This window comes from Kryptolebias marmoratus, linkage group LG9, assembly GCF_001649575.2.
Source record: "Kryptolebias marmoratus isolate JLee-2015 linkage group LG9, ASM164957v2, whole genome shotgun sequence".
NCBI lineage: Eukaryota > Metazoa > Chordata > Actinopteri > Cyprinodontiformes > Rivulidae > Kryptolebias > Kryptolebias marmoratus.
In genome coordinates, this window is record NC_051438.1 from 23,586,536 (window position 1) to 23,604,329 (window position 17,794).

Consider the following 17,794-nt stretch of genomic DNA (forward strand, 5'->3'; position numbering starts at 1 on the left):
TGTTGTTATCCTAGCAATTAAGATCACATTTATTAGTCTAACAAACCTGTTGATCAACTCTGTCAACTCGAGTTTTCAGACTCAAGAGATAAGAAAATTGACAAAAGCTAACAGCGTTGGAACAAGTCAGCAATATAAACTAAAACAATTAATTTCCAAGAATAAACAGAAAAATAAATACACTCAAAGCTAAATTTAATATGAGAGATTAAAACGAAGAATATAACCTAAATGCATCACAAACGTCTGAAGAGAAAGCTTTCTGTAGGGGGAGTTTAAGAAAATATACAGTCTGAAACTGGTGCACAAGTGTGAAGGAAAAGAAAAAAATATATATACTTCAGTGATTTTAAAAATTTCCAACAATAGAAGCAAAGTCTACACATTTAAAGAGTACAACGTTTACAGCTTTCATAAAAACTGTTAAAGATAAGTGGTTCAAAGCATCTCCATTCAATATTTCCCCTAAAGAGGATAGTCAGCTTCAGTGTTTAGAGCGTCTCTAACTCGTAGGTTTAGGTTCAGTAAATAAATTATCATAATGATGTAACTAGGTCAGAGGTCAACCACCTTCAAGACAACAAAAAAAAACATTGGTAAACCTGTACTTATGCTAAGCCCTAAATCCTGGTTTGTTGTATAGATCTCTGGTTTGTGATGGAAGACAAACTCTCAGCAGTGTCGGAGTTTAAAGCCAAGGTTGCTACTTTCATCCAAGAAATCAGTGGAAAGATGGATGAAGACCTGCGGGCACTGACAGTGATGAAGCTGCTGCTGATAGGAAGTACTTAGCCTGCCGGGTCATTCCTGGTGATCCCTCTGAAGCAGCTATCTGTACTCGCTCTGGTTTCTGTCAGATAACATCAAACCCACCCTACACCAACAAACATGTGCTGGGATTAACGTGTGTAAAACTATATAAACCTCAGTCACTGACAACACGGCTGTGTGACTGAGTGAACTGCACATTCTCACGGGGATGAGGTGAAACGTTCTTATAGAACCACATTTGGTTCATCTGAAAGAGTTGGAATATGACAAATCATATCATTAAAATATTTAAAAAAGCAAAGTGCAAGAAAACTATTTGACAAGAAGGGAATGAAAGGGAAATAAATGTTTTTAACTGCCAATTATTATATGTACAAAATGGAGTCGAATAAAAAAGTTGATTAAAAAATTGGGAAAACCTTCCTAAAAACAAACTTTTTGTTAGTGATATAAAGATTTCTTTCCAAAATATTGAGTGTCTAAGTCCGTGAATGTATTCATTTGTGTTCATTGTGTCCATAAATGTCAAAACTCACCAAACAACAGAACAAACTGGCTGCTCATCAAACTCATTGCTCTTTATTTGATTCTGCTTTCAGTCTTCAAAGACACTAAGCAGAACTCACCTCAATGATGTAGAGAACAATGTTCTTGTAGAAACAGTACAGGATGCACTTGGCTACACGGTTGTAATTCCAGGCTCCGTGGACGAGCAGCAGATTCTTCAAGTATTTGAACTGCGAGGCAGGGAGGCAGGGAGGGAGTAAATGGAGGGCAACAACATGATGAATGAAGAGCAGGAGTCCGAGTACACTACAAGTCTAATGGTTCTTCATAATTACACATCACGTCTGGAATTCTAAAACAGCTTGAAGAGCTTCAACATTAAAGAAAGTGTTTTGTCATTTTTCAACTGAAAACTGAAGGACTGATGAGGCATTTTGGCCAAATACACTTTCACAAACACATTCCAGAAAGGTCCACTTACAGTCTGTAAGGCCGAGCTCTAAGCTGCTGCAATTAGAGGGGTTCGTATGGGGGGTACGGGTCTCCTAAGACTGGGAATGGTAAATAAATGCTTCATAATTATATTATTATTTAGAGTTTATGGTGAACTTTTAAATTCAGCGCAAATTTCTGGCTGATCAGTGCGATAACACTGCAGCCTCATATCTTCTTACAAACATGTCAAATGATACGTGTTTAAAACTATGACTGTCCTTCAATCCGAACTTCAAAACGAGGTATTCACATTGTTACGAGCAAGATGCAGTCCATTTCTGCTTCTCTCTGCATAGGTTGTTGTGGTGAGGATGTAGAAAGCAAAGAAATAAAGTGTTTGGCGAAGGATTTAAGTTTATAAAACTGATGGCAGGTAGGAGGAGAAGAGTTTGACCTAATTTGTTTTTGAGTAACACGAGTTTGTTTATTTGAGGGTGCGCCCATCTTTCAGCATCATCAGAGAAGTCTTTGTTGAAATAAAAGCTCAGAGGTGGGCCTCGGTTTGTGTGACCTCCCTTGCTGGATCAAACATCAGTTAGAACAGAGCTCAGCTGATGACAGACGGACAGCAGAGGTGCCTCGACCCAAAACCCCTCAACGCTACACTTACTGAGACAGATAACTCAGAGTTCTTCAAGTAGACCATTGTGGAAACAAACCACCTAGAAATCTACAGCAGCAAGAGGAACATCTGATGCTCTGGGACATTATCATAATTCATGTACAGGAATAGGAAAAACAAGTTATGCAATTTCCCAAGACTGATTTCAGTTTGCAGTCAGCAAATTACAGTTACAGTCTGGAGGTGAAATTTAATTTGAAGCAGGGACCCAACCTAAAGACATTATGAGACCACCTGGTATCGAAGGACAAACACACTCTAGATGGATTAAAGGACACACTTCAGATGCATTCACTTGTCTTGAATAGTAATTGTACACTGAAGTGCAGAAAGTGGGCTGTTTGTTGCCCAAACTCTGACGCCCTTTAGCTTTAAAAGAAACATGATGCACCGAGCCTTCACTGTCTAACGGAGCCGTGACACTGAAACTCAATGGACTTTGTTGTTTCCACGTATCCCATTTCGATGCAGAGTTTCAAACAAACTGGTAACCAGGATGTGTAGCATTGCTTTTAAAGTAGCATTTAGCCAGAAACCGTTTCTGCAGAGTTATGTTGGGAATTAGGTGTCACCAGACGCTTGTTTTACAGGTGTTAGTACTTGACTGTAAAAGCTAAAGCCCTTTCAGACATATGGCCCCATTGTTACTTGGAACAATGTGCAAACCTATCACTTACACATATTATATGAGAAGGCAGTGGCAGGAATGGCAATTAGTAACAGCGCTGCTAAACCAACGAATAACCATGCAGCTTCAACGTAAACATACTCTGATCTCTTCTGTTTTTAATTGTTAAAGTGTCATAATCTGGTTTGTAGTTCTGTTTCTGCTCAAGTATGCCTGGGTTCTTATCACTGTTTTAGCACGTTTAATTATTAATTTCACATTATTTAGGTCAAACAGTGTCATCTGTTAATTTACTTTTTCTCTGCCTGTCTGTGACTATAAATGGGTTTGCTTATCACCAAGATATGCGAAGCTCTTTATTGTGCTGGTGGTTCTTCCCCACTTTCTTCCTGCTCACCTGAGCAACAGAGTAATCAGAGGAGTTCGCTGCCTGCAAACCCTCGTTGCCTGAGATTCCCACACCGACATGAGCCGTCTGGATCATTCCCACGTCGTTAGCACCGTCACCGATGGCCAGGGTGATCACCTTCACTTGTTTCTTTACCATCTCAACCACTTCGGACTTCTGAAGAGGAGAAACTCTAGAAAAAGAGCAAAAAGACAAGTAAGTCAAGTAATCAACGTTACAAACTAGAGCTTAAAATCTCTAAAAGTAGATTTCAAAATCAGAATAATTAAATTACTATTTTATAACACTGGGGGGAATTGTATCACATGAGCTCATATTCATCACTATCTGAGCCTCCAGATGTGATTCCGTTCTATAAACTCTATCTCTACAAAGGAGGGTGATAGTGCAGTCTTTAAAGTCCACGTTCTGACAGTTAGACATGATTATTGATGTGTGCCGAAAACTAATATGAATTCCGAAATGTTCAGGTTTGGTCTAAAATCACAAGTTCTTTCTTATCTTGGTGCTCAGACAGTTATTACCTGCTGCTGGCTGGATGAGATGAATAAATGTGTGTGAGAAACACGAGGGTGTGAGGAGGGAGCGTTACACCTTTCCACTGGAGCGCCTTCGTGCCAGGCCAGCCAGCTGCTGACACTGCACGAAACCACATCTGTCTCCAGCTCCCATAAAAAGTATTTACTCCACCCATTGGAAGTTTTCGTGTTCTTTGACCGCTCTCCAAGAGAAATGAGTCAAAGTGTATATAATGTTGTTTTTAGGTTAAAATCAAGGAAAAGTAGATTTCCATAATTATCCGGTTTAGCTTATGTTGTCCTGTATGCACAGATTCCTTCAACTTATAGTCAGTTACAGCACTTTATATATTTACTGGCACATAATCATATTCTGTCTGTTTTTACTTCTGTCTGTTAGCAAAATATCTCATGAACCAGTGGACAAATTTTAATGAAACTCTCAGAACATGTTCATCTACAACTTAATATATTATTAAAGACGATTCCCTCATCAAATCAACCTTAGCAAAAACAAAAATGGCTGTAACTCTGTCGATTTTACAGATACTGAACTGAATCTTTGAGTGGTGGTAGCTGGGAGTCATCCTCAACACGTACTCTGAAGGCTAACAGATCATGTAAAATCTAAAATTTTAATCTTTGCCATACAAGGCAAGGGACAAAATACTTTTCTTTAGAAATGCTAGTTTTATTTTAAGTGTCTTCCATTGATGATTCAGCAATGACTTTCATGTATTTTATATTTGCTTTTAGAATTAATTGAGTTCATTTTAAAGATTTCAGCTACTACTTTAAAATTTAAGGGCTGATTTCTGAAAGTCAGTCTCAAAAACTTTCTCTATTTTTTCATATTTACGTCACAAAAAAAAAAACAAAACAAAAAAAAACACTAAAAGTTGGAAATGACCACCTTATTTACAGGACTTATCATGAACCTCATGCCTCCCAGCAAAGCCTGCAGGTGTTAGTAAAACACCAGAGCTTTCTCTTTGTGCACCAACTCTCTGACGATAATGTTGGAAACTGCAGGTCTGTCTTTTAGAGCCAAACTCTTAATGTTTACATTCTGAGGTTTAAGAGGCCTCATTCATTCCCCTGGTGTATCATCTTGGCCACAGAGCGCGCTCCAGGCTCAGGCAGGTGGAGGTAAGGGGGGGAATAAATGTAAAAATTGACATTAGGTACACAGTAACAGTGTGGCACGTAAAGGTTTGCAGTTGTGACAACATGGTGTTGAGTTCAGGCCTTATACGCCGTCAGGGTCACTCGAATCCTGAAGCACTTCCTGTTATTTATGTGGCCTCAGCAGGTCACCATTTTAATTTATTAGTGTCGTACTTTTTAAAAGGTTTCAATAAAAAGAATTAACCTTTGTGTCAAATAAGTGATATGTTTTAAACAAATATTTCACATTTGAGGACATAAGGATCAGTGTTGGGTAATAGGAATTATTTGACTTTTTACTAAGACTTTAATGGTGTTAAACTATTAGTAGTTGCCGCCCTATTTGAATGTTCCATCCTCCTTCTTTCTGTATCAGGTTTATTTTACTGCTCGAGGGGTAAATCTTACCTGCAGCATATGACGGCTTTACAGGACAAAGCGAGATCCAGGAAGTACTGGCGCACTCCGAACGTCAGAGCATATTTAAGACTCTTTCCATCAATAATTAAAGCAAAGTCGTTTTCTTTGTAAATGGCATCTCCCAGCATTCCACAGTGGTGGCTAAGTGTTTCCCTTGTTGACTGTATGAAGAAACAACAGAAAAAATAAAAAATATTGGTTGCATTCAGTGACTTGTATGTCGAGCCTTAATGTTGGTGTTTTTGAAGGAAATGAGCAAACATTTCTGTCCCAACATTTCAAAGATTTCCTTTTGTTCCCGTTGGAGGTTTCTGAGTTAAAAAGATTTTCTGTAGTCTTAACATTTTTGTCATGTTTTGATGTCATTCACAAATGGCTCTTGAGGCAGAATGTACACAAAAAAGTATCTGTTGTGTACTCTATTAATGTTCAAATGGGTACAAATATTGGATTTACTGTTTTTGTCAATATATTATGCATCATAGCACTTCACACAAAGTAACTGTATTATCCTCGCAATAATGTAGAACAAGATCTTCCATTCAGAGGTGTTAGACTTAATTGATTCTCTATCATTTTTATTATTTCAGCATTTTACCAAACTATAACTGATATGTCCATTAAAAGACATTTAAACACTTTTACATTGAGAATAAACTCTGGATATTGATTATCTTGTGTTTTGGATTATTTTCCTGCTGTACTGTAAGTGCTTTTAGGAGCTCCGTGAACTCATGTCATCACGCTGTTTACAAATGATAATGTGACTTTCATCATGAGGTGTTTCAGGCCTTGTTCAAACTTCTGAGCTCCAGAAATGTGGCGGGTAAAATGAGGGTTCAAGTGTGCACTGAAAGCACAGTTTTATTATATAATTAATCTTGTGTCTAAAAGGACAAACTTAATAAGTGTTCCAGTCATTATTCATTCATAAAATAGACAAATCTGTTAACTAATCTCAAACTGCTGCAGAGCAGCTGCTCGTGATATTTTACATGTTTATTATGATTTTCAGATATATTCCACTCAGACTCTGAGACATTAACACTGATCAGTTCTGTGGACAGATTCTGTTTTCCTTACACTATATCCGACCGTGATGATGAGAGACAATGAAAAGATATAAATACAAGACTGACAAGAAGCCCAACTGTCCCACTGTGGTGTCTGAATGGACGCAGGGCTAAGACCATTACTGTTTTCAGCGTTCTGTCCTCTCCACATATGGTGAAGTCATCAGCACATAAAAACTAGGATTTGAACAACACCGTTTTATCTTAAAAACACTACAGTAATCACAAATAAATTGGTATAGCACAATAAATAACATGATTAGCATAAATTAACCATTTAAAAAAAAACTGTTTTTGTAATATTGCAGTATATATGTACTAAAGTCTAAATGTTTTAAGTAAACATATATAAATACTAGCTTTTATAGCAATCAGGCAGGTCAAACGTAAAGATGAAACTGAACGTGTTTAACATAAAGTGCTCAGCAGATGCTCAAACAGCTGAAATAGTTTAAAAAATGGTGGCTATTACCAGAAACGGAGGAGGAAGGGGTCTGGCCTGGCGTGGAGGTCAGATATGTCAAAGCATTCAGATTGTACCGTGGGGACCGTGCAACTTTCGCTTGGCATAACAAAACTCTGAAACCTCAGCTTAAGGGAAATATTTGGAGAGAGGGGCTTTGAGTTTCACAAAGCGAGAGCCGGAGAGTGAGAGACACGCACGGAGAGAGATGATGGATTAACAGGAGAGAAAGCGAGCAGGAGGATACAAGCGGAGAGCAGCTGTGAGGACTTATCCGGCCCTGATGGGATCTGTAAAACAGCATGAGGAGATGAGCAGCGGACAGACGCATGTGTGTTAAGGCCAGAGGGCCCAAAGGTTCTGATATTTACGTTCAACTGCAACTACTCCAGCTGAGTTATCAGAGCCATTTCTGATTCCATCTCCATGACAATGCATGAATGAGCTCCTGTATACAACTTAAGTATGAGAAAGAATTCACTTTGTTTAGAACACAACCAATCCATTATAAAAGTGCGATAAGCAGAGTTTACCATTTCCTCAAGTAGTACGCTCATTTCCCTCCTTATTTGCACTGAGGAATTTTACCACTAATGCTACATGTCTCCCCCTAAAGCCTCTTTGTTATGGCTATAATCACCAGTTCAGCCTATGTGATGAGCTACTGTTTGGTTTTTGGAGCGGGTATGTGGTGTCCATTCAGAGATCCACAAGAGCGTCCCATAAAGACTGAGCTCCATTGTTGATATAGGTCTTGAGTGATGCAGCCAACAGGACGTGACACTCACGATGTGGAATCTGGTCATTTGTATGGATGTAATGTCATCATCTGTCCTCAACTTGGAAGTCCACAAATAGAGATTGTTTCAGCTTGGTTAGAAGTGTTTAGACATACACTCCAGCAGGTAATGTTTTAGTGTTTCAATCAAAAACTTTATTTCGAAAGTAAATTTCTGTAGAAATTTGAATAATGACACAAATCTGGCTAAACCTGCACTCTGCAACAATTAATATTTCAATATTCAAAACACTATTCTGCTCTCAAAATGTTTTAAAACAAAAAAAGTATTTCCAAACAATTTATTTTGGAGAAAGTTTACTAAAATTTAGCCCCAACTAAATATAAGTTTTTGCTTTGATTACAATCTTCAAACAGCAACAAAAAAAAAAAAAAAGGAAACCAATAAACCTCATTCACAGTACTTTCAGACCTCCTCGTGCTGCGGCCTGGCTCTCTGTTGGCGGAGAGCTTTCTCTTCCTGAGTTTTAACAAACTGCCTTAAGTAAGCATCTGCTCAACCACAGGAGAATGGAAGCTGACATTTCGAAGCGCTGGTCTGTGCGCTTCGTGAATGCACCGACCCTACATTCTACCTCAGCTCCATTTATCACGCTTAACAAACGCCTGACAGAGTGAAGGCCGTCCGTCATCACCCAGAAACACCCGCCTGCCCTGCCGGCCACCACTTCGTGGCATTTTCCTCTTCATGTCTGACAAACCGAACCCAGCGGAGTCTTGGCTTCGGCTTCTGAGCTCGGCTCTTTCTTGCTGAAATTGCAGGGACTTGCCCTTTTCAATCCCAGGAACAACAGACAAGGCCCTCCTGCGGGGGGGTTAACAGACTTCACTGTTGGGCGTCTTAACGATGTTAAACGTGGATTTGAGGATGTGTGGTGGGTTCATGAGGAAGGCTCCCTGTAGCTTTATCCTTTCAAAATCGAGACAGTTATTTTGGAGAGATTACGCGAGGATACTCAAATGCCTGTGACAAAAGTATTCAGAGTTTTATTTAGGAAATTACATTAACTTTTGTCAAAGTTTTTTTTGTTTTCAGGTATTTAGAAGCACTAATTGGAGCATAAATTCTGTTTTTACATTAATAAAAATGTCATGTGTCTCTTAATGACTTTAAAAAAGAAACACAACTAATTTATTGCTTTCTCTTTAGCTCCCTGACATCCTGCAACAACAGATCTTTACAGCAGGAACTGAAACTTTTTGGATCAGATTGGTGCAAAACATTTTAAAAAGACATAGTTTTGGTTAAATATTAAGGTAAACAGAGGTGAAGTGTACATATTTTGGTTGAATATTATTTCTGTAAAGAATTAAAGTTGTAGCATTTGTGGCAAAATCTTTTCTACTTACATCCAGACTATCTTCATTGATCACAAGCATGCCCATGTTCTTTGTTAGGAGTTTGCAGGAATGTCCTGAGATAGAAGAGAGCATAACAAAATTAAATTCTGCATTTTTAAAGTATTTTTTAGACTTGAAAACACAAGTAGTTAAACATATGGGTTAGAATATATATCTTTAATAAAGTGTCAATCCTACTGGTTTATAAAAAGTTTTGTTAATAAAAGGTTTAATAACCCATTTAAGTTATCTATAGTAAACAAAAAAATATATTAAACAACAAAAATAAGTTGACAAAATCAAACAAGCAATACAACAGTTTAAGAGGAAGCAATTAAAATGTAAACAACAAGAGTCAGTGTCTTAGAACATGACTAATGAGTTTGGTTTACAAGAGTTTGTCAGTTTCCTGTTTTAACAGGCAGTTACAACTCTGGGTTACCCAACATGGCTCCCTGGGGAGCGCTCCGCTCAGCTCTTGGCTGGGACAGACACTCGGGATCAGCAGCAAGTGGTGGAGGGAGCTTCTCAGAACAGAAATGTTTCATGAACCAAGACTGAAGGCTTCAGTTCAGTGCTGCAGATGTACGAGAAGGCAGCCATCTGTGGCATAACCACAGAAATATTTGTGGGTTTCAACACTTTGCTTCTGTCTGGAAAGAGATTTGAGTTTTCTTAAGGAGGTTACCACATAACCTGTCTTTTTGGGAATACATGGGTGGCTTTTTCTGTGAGTGGAAATGAGATAGGAGCATGCACAAAACATACAGAAACACTCAGTTTAATACAACAGTGCAGACACACACACACACACACACACACAGAGGAAATGAGTGAGTTTCACCCTCAGAGTTAAAACCAAACAGGCTTCAGTCTGGGCTCTGGCAGATTGTTTTGTTAAGTGCAAAGGTGCAAACGTCCAAAGATTTGCCGCTGTGTGGAAAATGTCTCTCCATCTCAACGCTGTCTCTATTCCCTCCCCCCTCGTCAATGTCTAACACAGCCCTTCCGCTTAATGTGTTTACGTTTGAGCTCATTTGAGAGCTCTTTTTTATTTCACCAAAGTTAAATCCTGTCCCTTTCTCCACTGCAGGCGGAACTAAACTCTGGTCCCACAGGCCTTATGGAATGTGAAACAACACTCATGTCACAGTAATCTCTGCGATGCCTGGGGAGCAACAATTAAAGATGCATATTTTTACTTCAGAGAGCATTCAGAAAGAATCACATGTTGATTAAGAGCTGACATTTGTGTGGACAGATAAGAAACTGTGTTTACTCTCTTGTGTCTAAGCCCAATTTGGAATAGTGCGCAGCGCTTTATCATCTTGGCAATGATATAATCTTTCAGTACGGGGAAAAGTCAATAGTGAGCAGAGTTTTTACCGAGCAACTCTGTCAAAAAAGCAGAGCTGTAAAAATACTTGCAGTGAGCATTAGGCTCTGCTGAGCCCCCTCACATCTGGGCACAGTGGGCACAAAGAGCTGATTCAGGCAGGCCTCAGTGGTAGGTGCAGCCACAAACGGAGCTACCTTTGATATCTATTTGTCTAAACTCTGTGCTACCAAGTTAGCTGTATCCAAGCCTGATATACTTTTGGTATTTCCTAACATCAGAAAATTCTCATACAAGGGCATGTAAATGAACTGGAGTGGTCAACCAGCATTACTTATTTGCCTTTCTGATAACATCTTTAAAATGTCTGACGAAGTTAGATGTGTGAGAGGAGTCTGCTTATGTATAGTTGCATTTTATTTATTTCATATGAGTCTGGAGTGCTCATATATCACTCTGCAACAGATGCTTTCACAAGATATGTGTGACAGAGAAACATTCAACTTGTCAGTAGTTTATGGTGCTGGGTGAGGAATGACCACGGCACTGACTGGGGTACCTGTGAGAGGGAAGTACATAAACAAGGCTAAAGTGTGTCCTGATGCAGCAACATGAACGGAAAAGCTTCTATAATGCAAACAGCTATGGATGTTTTTTACTTTACATGTGTTAGCAATTCAAGCATCAGTTTCTTATTATGCAGCTGGTAGCAGAGCTGGGCTTTCGTCTGTGTGAGAGCAGTGTTTCTAGGTGAAAGGGGGCAGATTTAAAAACATATCCTGCTGCACAGCTACAGAAATCTAAAAAGTGTGCCGTTGATGACTTGAGAGAGAAGCAGCACGGCACTTTAAATGACACACGTCAGAACAGGATCCATGCAGAACAAAGTTTAAAGGCTAGAAAGCCTATCTGTTGTTTCTTACCAATATTGATGGCTGTTTCCTGTTTGTCCCCAGTCAGGATCCAGATCTTAATGTCGGCCTTCATTAGAGTCTCGATGGTTTCAGGCACCTTATCTTGGAGCTTGTCCTCGATCGCCGTGGCCCCCAGGAGCTGCAGGTTCTGCTCCACAGAAAGTAGAGAGGGAAAAAAAAAAAAGTCTGTAAGTGGGGAACATAACAGAGGAAAGCCTTTAAAACCTCATGTGTCAGACAAAAATCTGAGTCGGGGTTGTGTCACTCAATCAGCCGTGTTTTTCTTCTCATCAGCTGCGTTTGTTTACTACAAAGTAAAACCGCCATGGGCTTAGGCGGTTTTGGATCAATTACTGCGCCCCTGTGGGTGCACATCTCTGGGCATGATTTTAGCCACACCAGCTCAGCCACAAATACAGTTGGCTGGATTTTCCCAGGAAACTCTGTGGTTCTTTGGAATTGGTTAAAGACTTGTAAGGGCTCATCATGAGGCCAAAAATTTGACAAGACCCAGGGGTTGAGGGGAGACGGCAGCCAGCAGCGGAGGAAAGGCCGGGGAAACTGTTTAAGTTGCGACCCGAGTTCTGCTCGCCTGTCCCCGCTGCAGTTCTGTCCGGTTTAATCACTGTGAATCACATAACATGGGGAATTAAAGCCTTGGGACAAACAAAACACTATCTGCTTTGTCCCAATTTGACTGTTTGATGCTAAATGTTATAATGTTCCTAAGGCTATCATAAAAGAACCACCATGATTCCACTGAGTACTCAGAAGCTGCGTGGGGCTGTTATGTTATCATTTTAAGGAGGTGTTTTTTTCAGCTCAGAGCCGACGCATTAGGGCATTAAGACAGAGGCTTGTAAAAGTCTAAATCTAAGGTAAGTAACTAAGGTTACTGGAGCTAAAGTGTGTAAACTGATCAGTCGTCAGGAGATCTTCCTGAAAAACGCTGTTTCCTAAATGATGGCTAACCAAGGTCAAGTGCAACTGGGCCAGAAGTAGCATTGAATGATATTAAAGAAGCTTGTGATGTGCAACATTACTGTTTAATACTGCAATGACAGTAACAACTGGAATAAACCACGTTTTTCCCAACTCTTCACTTTCTCTTCTGCATGGTCATAGCCATCATCTAAACCAGATGTGAGCATCAAGGCCAGTAAGAGTGTGTTGCTTTGACCAAATATATTATTAGCATATAGAATATGAATACATAGTACTTGAAATATAATAACTTATGGCAGTCCAAGCAGTCCTTTGCAATATTGATATTGAACTGATGGTAAATTCTAGATATAGTGTGCAGCCCTAGCCAGAAATAATTAATTTAGGTTTTCAAGCTTAATCAAATCTCTGGAGTCAGGAGAAATGTCTTCCAGTAGTTTACAGTAATATACTGAAGCACAAAGCAAAGTTAGAAATCCAAAGGTTGTGATGTTGAAATATTGCTGCAACACTAAAATAATTAATTATTACAGTAAAAGTAATGGAAATAATTCATAAATTTTAATAATACATTTTATTTTAAAGGTTTTTCAAAGAAACAAAACAGAAATGGAGTAAAATTACACTTTAATTTTAATATCTAAAAACAGAATTTATCATGCTAAAAAAAGAAATTCTTCCACAATAACATACCTGAACACGACCTGACTGACTTCAGATTAATCTTCTCGATCACTGCTGAAAAGTCTCTTCCTCTCTGTAGCATTTGACCACAACTCCATTGTGCCCTCATGTGGCCTCACTGTGTATATTTTTAGGTGTGGGTGGCCCCGATCTGCAACGAACCCCAAACCCCTGGCAGCAGCAGTGCCACACTCGGATCATTAAGCAGCGCTCATTACATTTCCCTCTTTCAAAGCTTTTATGTTTGCCTCATGATTGATTGCCTCCATTTGTTTCGGGCAGCCGGGAGCAGCCACCAAGACATGCCAAGAGGCTGATTTACAGCTGTGGCTTCCTGTGTTTGACTAACGCTTCCATACAGCCCGACCTCACCGAAAACCAATACTACCTGCTGGTAAAATCTTCAGTCTCGCACAAAATCGGCACATTTTTGAACGTTTACAGACATAATTGTGCTTCCCCCACTGGTTACACCAGAGTTCATGTCAAGTTCACTCTGACTGTAGATGCCTTCCCAAAGGATGGTTTGTATGAAAACTCGCAGGAGGTAATTAAATCTAAAGCTGTTTTTTTACTTAATTAAGTTCACCTTTTTTTAAAATTTGCAAATCTAAAGAAAGAAGAAGTTTTTTTTTTTGTTTTTTTAGAAGTTCAAGGGACACAAAGTGTCACGGGAACAGGAAGTAATTGCACAAAAGCAGGATGTGAGCGTTTTTCTCGGCACACCTTTTCTATCAGTTCGTAGCTTTCCTCCAGCTTCAGGGTTCGGTTCTGAAGGGAGGTGCTGGCTCTGTGGTGGATCTCCTGCCAGTGCTGAAAGGACGACTCACTGATGTCCGCCACCGCAAAGCACAGAGTGCGCAGCCCTGAAAGATTAAAAACACCCAGGTCGGATGTCATGACCTCCTGACAACATGTAGCTCTCTAAATAACGTTAGAAATGTCACCCAGATCGAAGGAATTAATCTGAATCAATACAGATCGAGACATGAGGACCTGAATCAGTAAAATGTGGCTTAAACTTTCTGTACAGATGTCATCATATGGAGCTCCTTACAGACTGATTGCTAACTACATGTATACATTTTCATAGTGTAGTCATGTTTAATGGATGTACGTGACAAATTTTACCTTTTCCCCCTCGTCTCATTTAAATGATCAACCATAGAAGAAAAATAAAAACGATTTTTTATTTGAACATCCAGAGGAAAACTAATGCAAAAAATTGCATGTGCCACCATTTGACCAGAGTTTAATTTACACACATCTATTCTATCTGGTCTATGTTTATTTGACACAAAAATAAAAAGGTAAGTTATCCAGGAATAGTAAAGATCCTGTTAAATAAAGACCTCATCACTTTGTTAGAAGACAGAAAGCTTTTTAACTTTTTATTTAGAAACTTTTCATAATGTACTGACTGTGATTGTATTACAATATGGACTGAATTAACTATAATTGGATTATAATCTGGATTTGTTGTGGACTAAATTGCATTATTGATTTGTTCCTTCTTTGTATATAGCGCCCTGAGATGACTTTTGTTGTGAACTGGAGTTATATAAACAAACTGAACTGAATTGATCAATTTTCAGCTCTTTCCAAACGACTGTCTGAAGAGCTTCAAAATCTGTCCTGAGTGCTATATTTAGCTCACATCAAATATTTCTGATGACATCATTTTCCTGGTGCCTCACAAGGGGGCAGTAGGAACACAAGGAATAGTGTCTGCTGTTTTCATCGAAAAGCGCACTGCTAGATTTTAATATACCTGGGAAAAAAAAACCCTTCACACTTCAAATAAATATTTGTTTTGGAGGAAAATATCTTTGGAAAATCAAACTCATTGTAATTCCAAAGTGGAGAATATGATTATAACCATAAATAAATGAGGAGCGTGTGCTGCAGCTTAGAGGCAACCTAAGGCAGGGGGCGATGTTTCTCCACTCACCCTCGGTGGCAAACTGCTCCAAGTGCTTTAATGTGATCTCTTTGTACCTCGAGCTGTCTGCCAGACGGTCGTAGATCACTGTGTCCTGGAGGGAAACAAACTCTCATTGGTTAGTGACACCCTGAGAGGAGAAACAGTAACATCCTGGCCTCAAACAGAGCAGCACACACACACAGCCTTCTACATTATAATCCATGCCTAAATGTCAGAAAAGCTTTAAAAATACATAACTATTAATATGTTTAGTAACCATAATTCTTAATGTTAGCCCTCTTTGAGCAAAATTATTTTTAATTTTAACTGTAAACCTGACTAATGACTGCTTTGTTGAACTTGATTTACTTTTATTGTTGAGTTTGAACAGAAACCTGTTCTCCAATTCTTAGATCTACACAAAAACATGATGTTTTCAGCGTAGTGTCGCTGCTAACAATCCAGGAGGTTCTGCAGACTGAGCGTCTTCATGTGACACTCAGTGTGTGTGTCTGTTTGTGTGACATTTTATTCTGCTGCCCATTGACAACATTTCCTGATATAAGCGAGAAGCGATGAGAGGAGCATTCGAATCGTGTGTGTGTGTGCGTGGCAACGATGTGTGATGATGGGCTGTCATGCGTTGCCATGGAGAGAGACGGGCACTCACGGCTCCTTTGCAGTAGAGGCGGATCTTCCCAGATGGGGTGCGCATGATGACCGACATCCTCTTCCTCGCGCTAAGAAACAAAAAAAGCCAAACTGGTAAAAGGTACAATAAAGGCGTGGCATTTCTTGAAGAAATGCTTGTGGTTTTGATCAAACCTTGCAAACGATGTAATGGGCGAGCTCACAAGATGTGTTAGCTCCTGGAGTATGTGTTGGTAACTTTACCTTTAACTCAATATCTGTAAAACTGAGTTACAGCCATTTGTGCGTTTTCTCAGGTGAGGTAGCTGTGGCAGCCATTTTGGATGGGGTTGACACCAAAAGGAAATCAGTTACAGATGTACATCTAAAGATTACTTTCTGAAAGTTTAATTAAAATCTGTCAAGTAATTCATGAGGTATTTAGCTAACAGACACACACACACACACACAGCCCTTCTGGAGTCGAGCAATAACACGAAGACAAAGCTCAATCATCACAATGTCTGCTGTAACAAAATTCAAACTGTAATTTAAAAAAGGGATGGATATCTCAGTAAAACTAAAAGTTTCTCCAAGTCATAAAAAGACACTACCGCAGTGAATTTAATACCTAAAATAATTACAGTTCTCAAAGAATTACCTTGTAAACTCCAGCACATGAAGCAGTTCGTATTTCTCCTCTGTTCCGAGCTAAATAAAAGAAATGTACAAGTTAAAATGGTCTGAAAGAGACACCTCTATCTTTGTTTTATCGGACAGCTTATATTCAGTAACACAAGCAGACCCTTCCATCCTTTTCAAATCAGCCTTAATTGCAGTTTAAATGTGTTTATCAGTCGCCTCTCCTGAGCTGACGGAGGGAAAATAACAAGGTAAAATTCAATTAACTTCCCTAATTGTGAGGACTGCTAGGTGCAAGACAAAGTGATTAAGTAGACGCTTAGAGCTTTAGAGGGTCTAATGAAGATTAGGAGGAAGGAAACACAAAATGTTCTGACCTCAGACAAAAAAAAAAAATTAAAATGGTTCTGGCCTTTTAGCCTCAGGGTTTCTGAGTGCAGTTATCAGGTTAGGTAATTAGGCTAACGACAGGATGTGTGACCTGAGTCTGGGAGAGGACACACCCTCTCAGGTTGGGATATAATTACAACAGATGTGATGTGTTTTTATTCCTGAAAGCAGCACACCAAACTGTCTGAAAGCAAAATATCTGCTGACTTTTTATAGTTTATTCATCAACACTGTATCACCTAATCCAGATTACTGATATCAGCTTATGAACTTATAATTTTTCTCAGTATTTAATGACACATGCTTTAAATTGTGTATTTTACATTATCTTCCTTGGATTTAGCTTAAATTCTTGTCATTAGTTTCGCTGTCTGATGCTATAGTCTGGGCTTTTTTTCTTATTTGAAGTCACACCAGGCCATCATGAGGCGAGTTTAAAAGCTTAAGAGAATCCATCCATCAGCCCAGTAGCTTGCTGTGCTCCCATCCAACTTGTCTCCACTTACCATTTCCACAATGACGCTGTCTGGAGTTCGTCCAGAAAATACGAAGCCGAGGTTTCGAGCTGCTCTCACCAGAGCTCCTTCATCTGGGAAACAACGACAAAAAAGTGCAAAATGTAAAACATGAAGGTACCTCCCAAACCACTGAGTGTCTGCAGATAACATGGAATTAGAACATTATTTTTTTTTATTTAAAGAATCACAGTTGGGACATCCTGGGATATATTTAGATGTGAATAAACTTGTTAGTATCCTTCTACAATGATAAAAAAACAACTGATGTGACTGCAGAAAACTACTGGTTGAAGCTGTCAAACTGCTTTGATTTCTTTACGGATGTGAGAGGCATTCCTTCCTTTCTCCAATATTTGTTGTTGACTTGAAGATAATGTCGAAGGCCATGTTTTTCTGACAGACAGCTGCCTCGGTCAGTTACTCTGAATGACTGAAAGACCACTAAAGAAATCAAAAGTAACACACACCATGTAATTTGTAAACAGGAAACTTTATTTCAGAGCATTTCTGGCTCTCGCGCGTGCTCTATTGAATATAAATGGCATGAAATACTGAAGTCAAGAGGCCATAGCACTCTGCTCCCTCAGCTTAGCCGAAT

At 39.2% G+C, this 17,794-nt stretch overlaps 1 protein-coding gene across 8 annotated transcripts in view; it reads right to left on the reverse strand.

Annotated features, from left to right (window-relative positions):
* The window catches only part of atp8a1 (ATPase phospholipid transporting 8A1), a 90,405-nt gene that overhangs the window by 25,511 nt on the left and 47,100 nt on the right, over positions 1-17,794 (reverse strand). For 7 of the 8 annotated variants that reach the window (XM_017408255.3, XM_025004233.2, XM_017408259.3 and 4 more), the window contains 10 exons: positions 17,185-17,267; positions 16,308-16,357; positions 15,687-15,756; positions 15,044-15,128; positions 13,819-13,958; positions 11,473-11,611; positions 9,223-9,287; positions 5,526-5,698; positions 3,421-3,604; positions 1,398-1,508 (listed from right to left, as the gene is read on the reverse strand). In XM_017408255.3, the coding sequence (XP_017263744.1) occupies positions 1,398-1,508; positions 3,421-3,604; positions 5,526-5,698; positions 9,223-9,287; positions 11,473-11,611; positions 13,819-13,958; positions 15,044-15,128; positions 15,687-15,756; positions 16,308-16,357; positions 17,185-17,267 (1,100 nt within the window). The remainder of the gene's footprint in view (positions 1-1,397; positions 1,509-3,420; positions 3,605-5,525; positions 5,699-9,222; positions 9,288-11,472; positions 11,612-13,818; positions 13,959-15,043; positions 15,129-15,686; positions 15,757-16,307; positions 16,358-17,184; positions 17,268-17,794) is intronic. The other variant, XM_025004235.2, reaches the window with a different exon arrangement.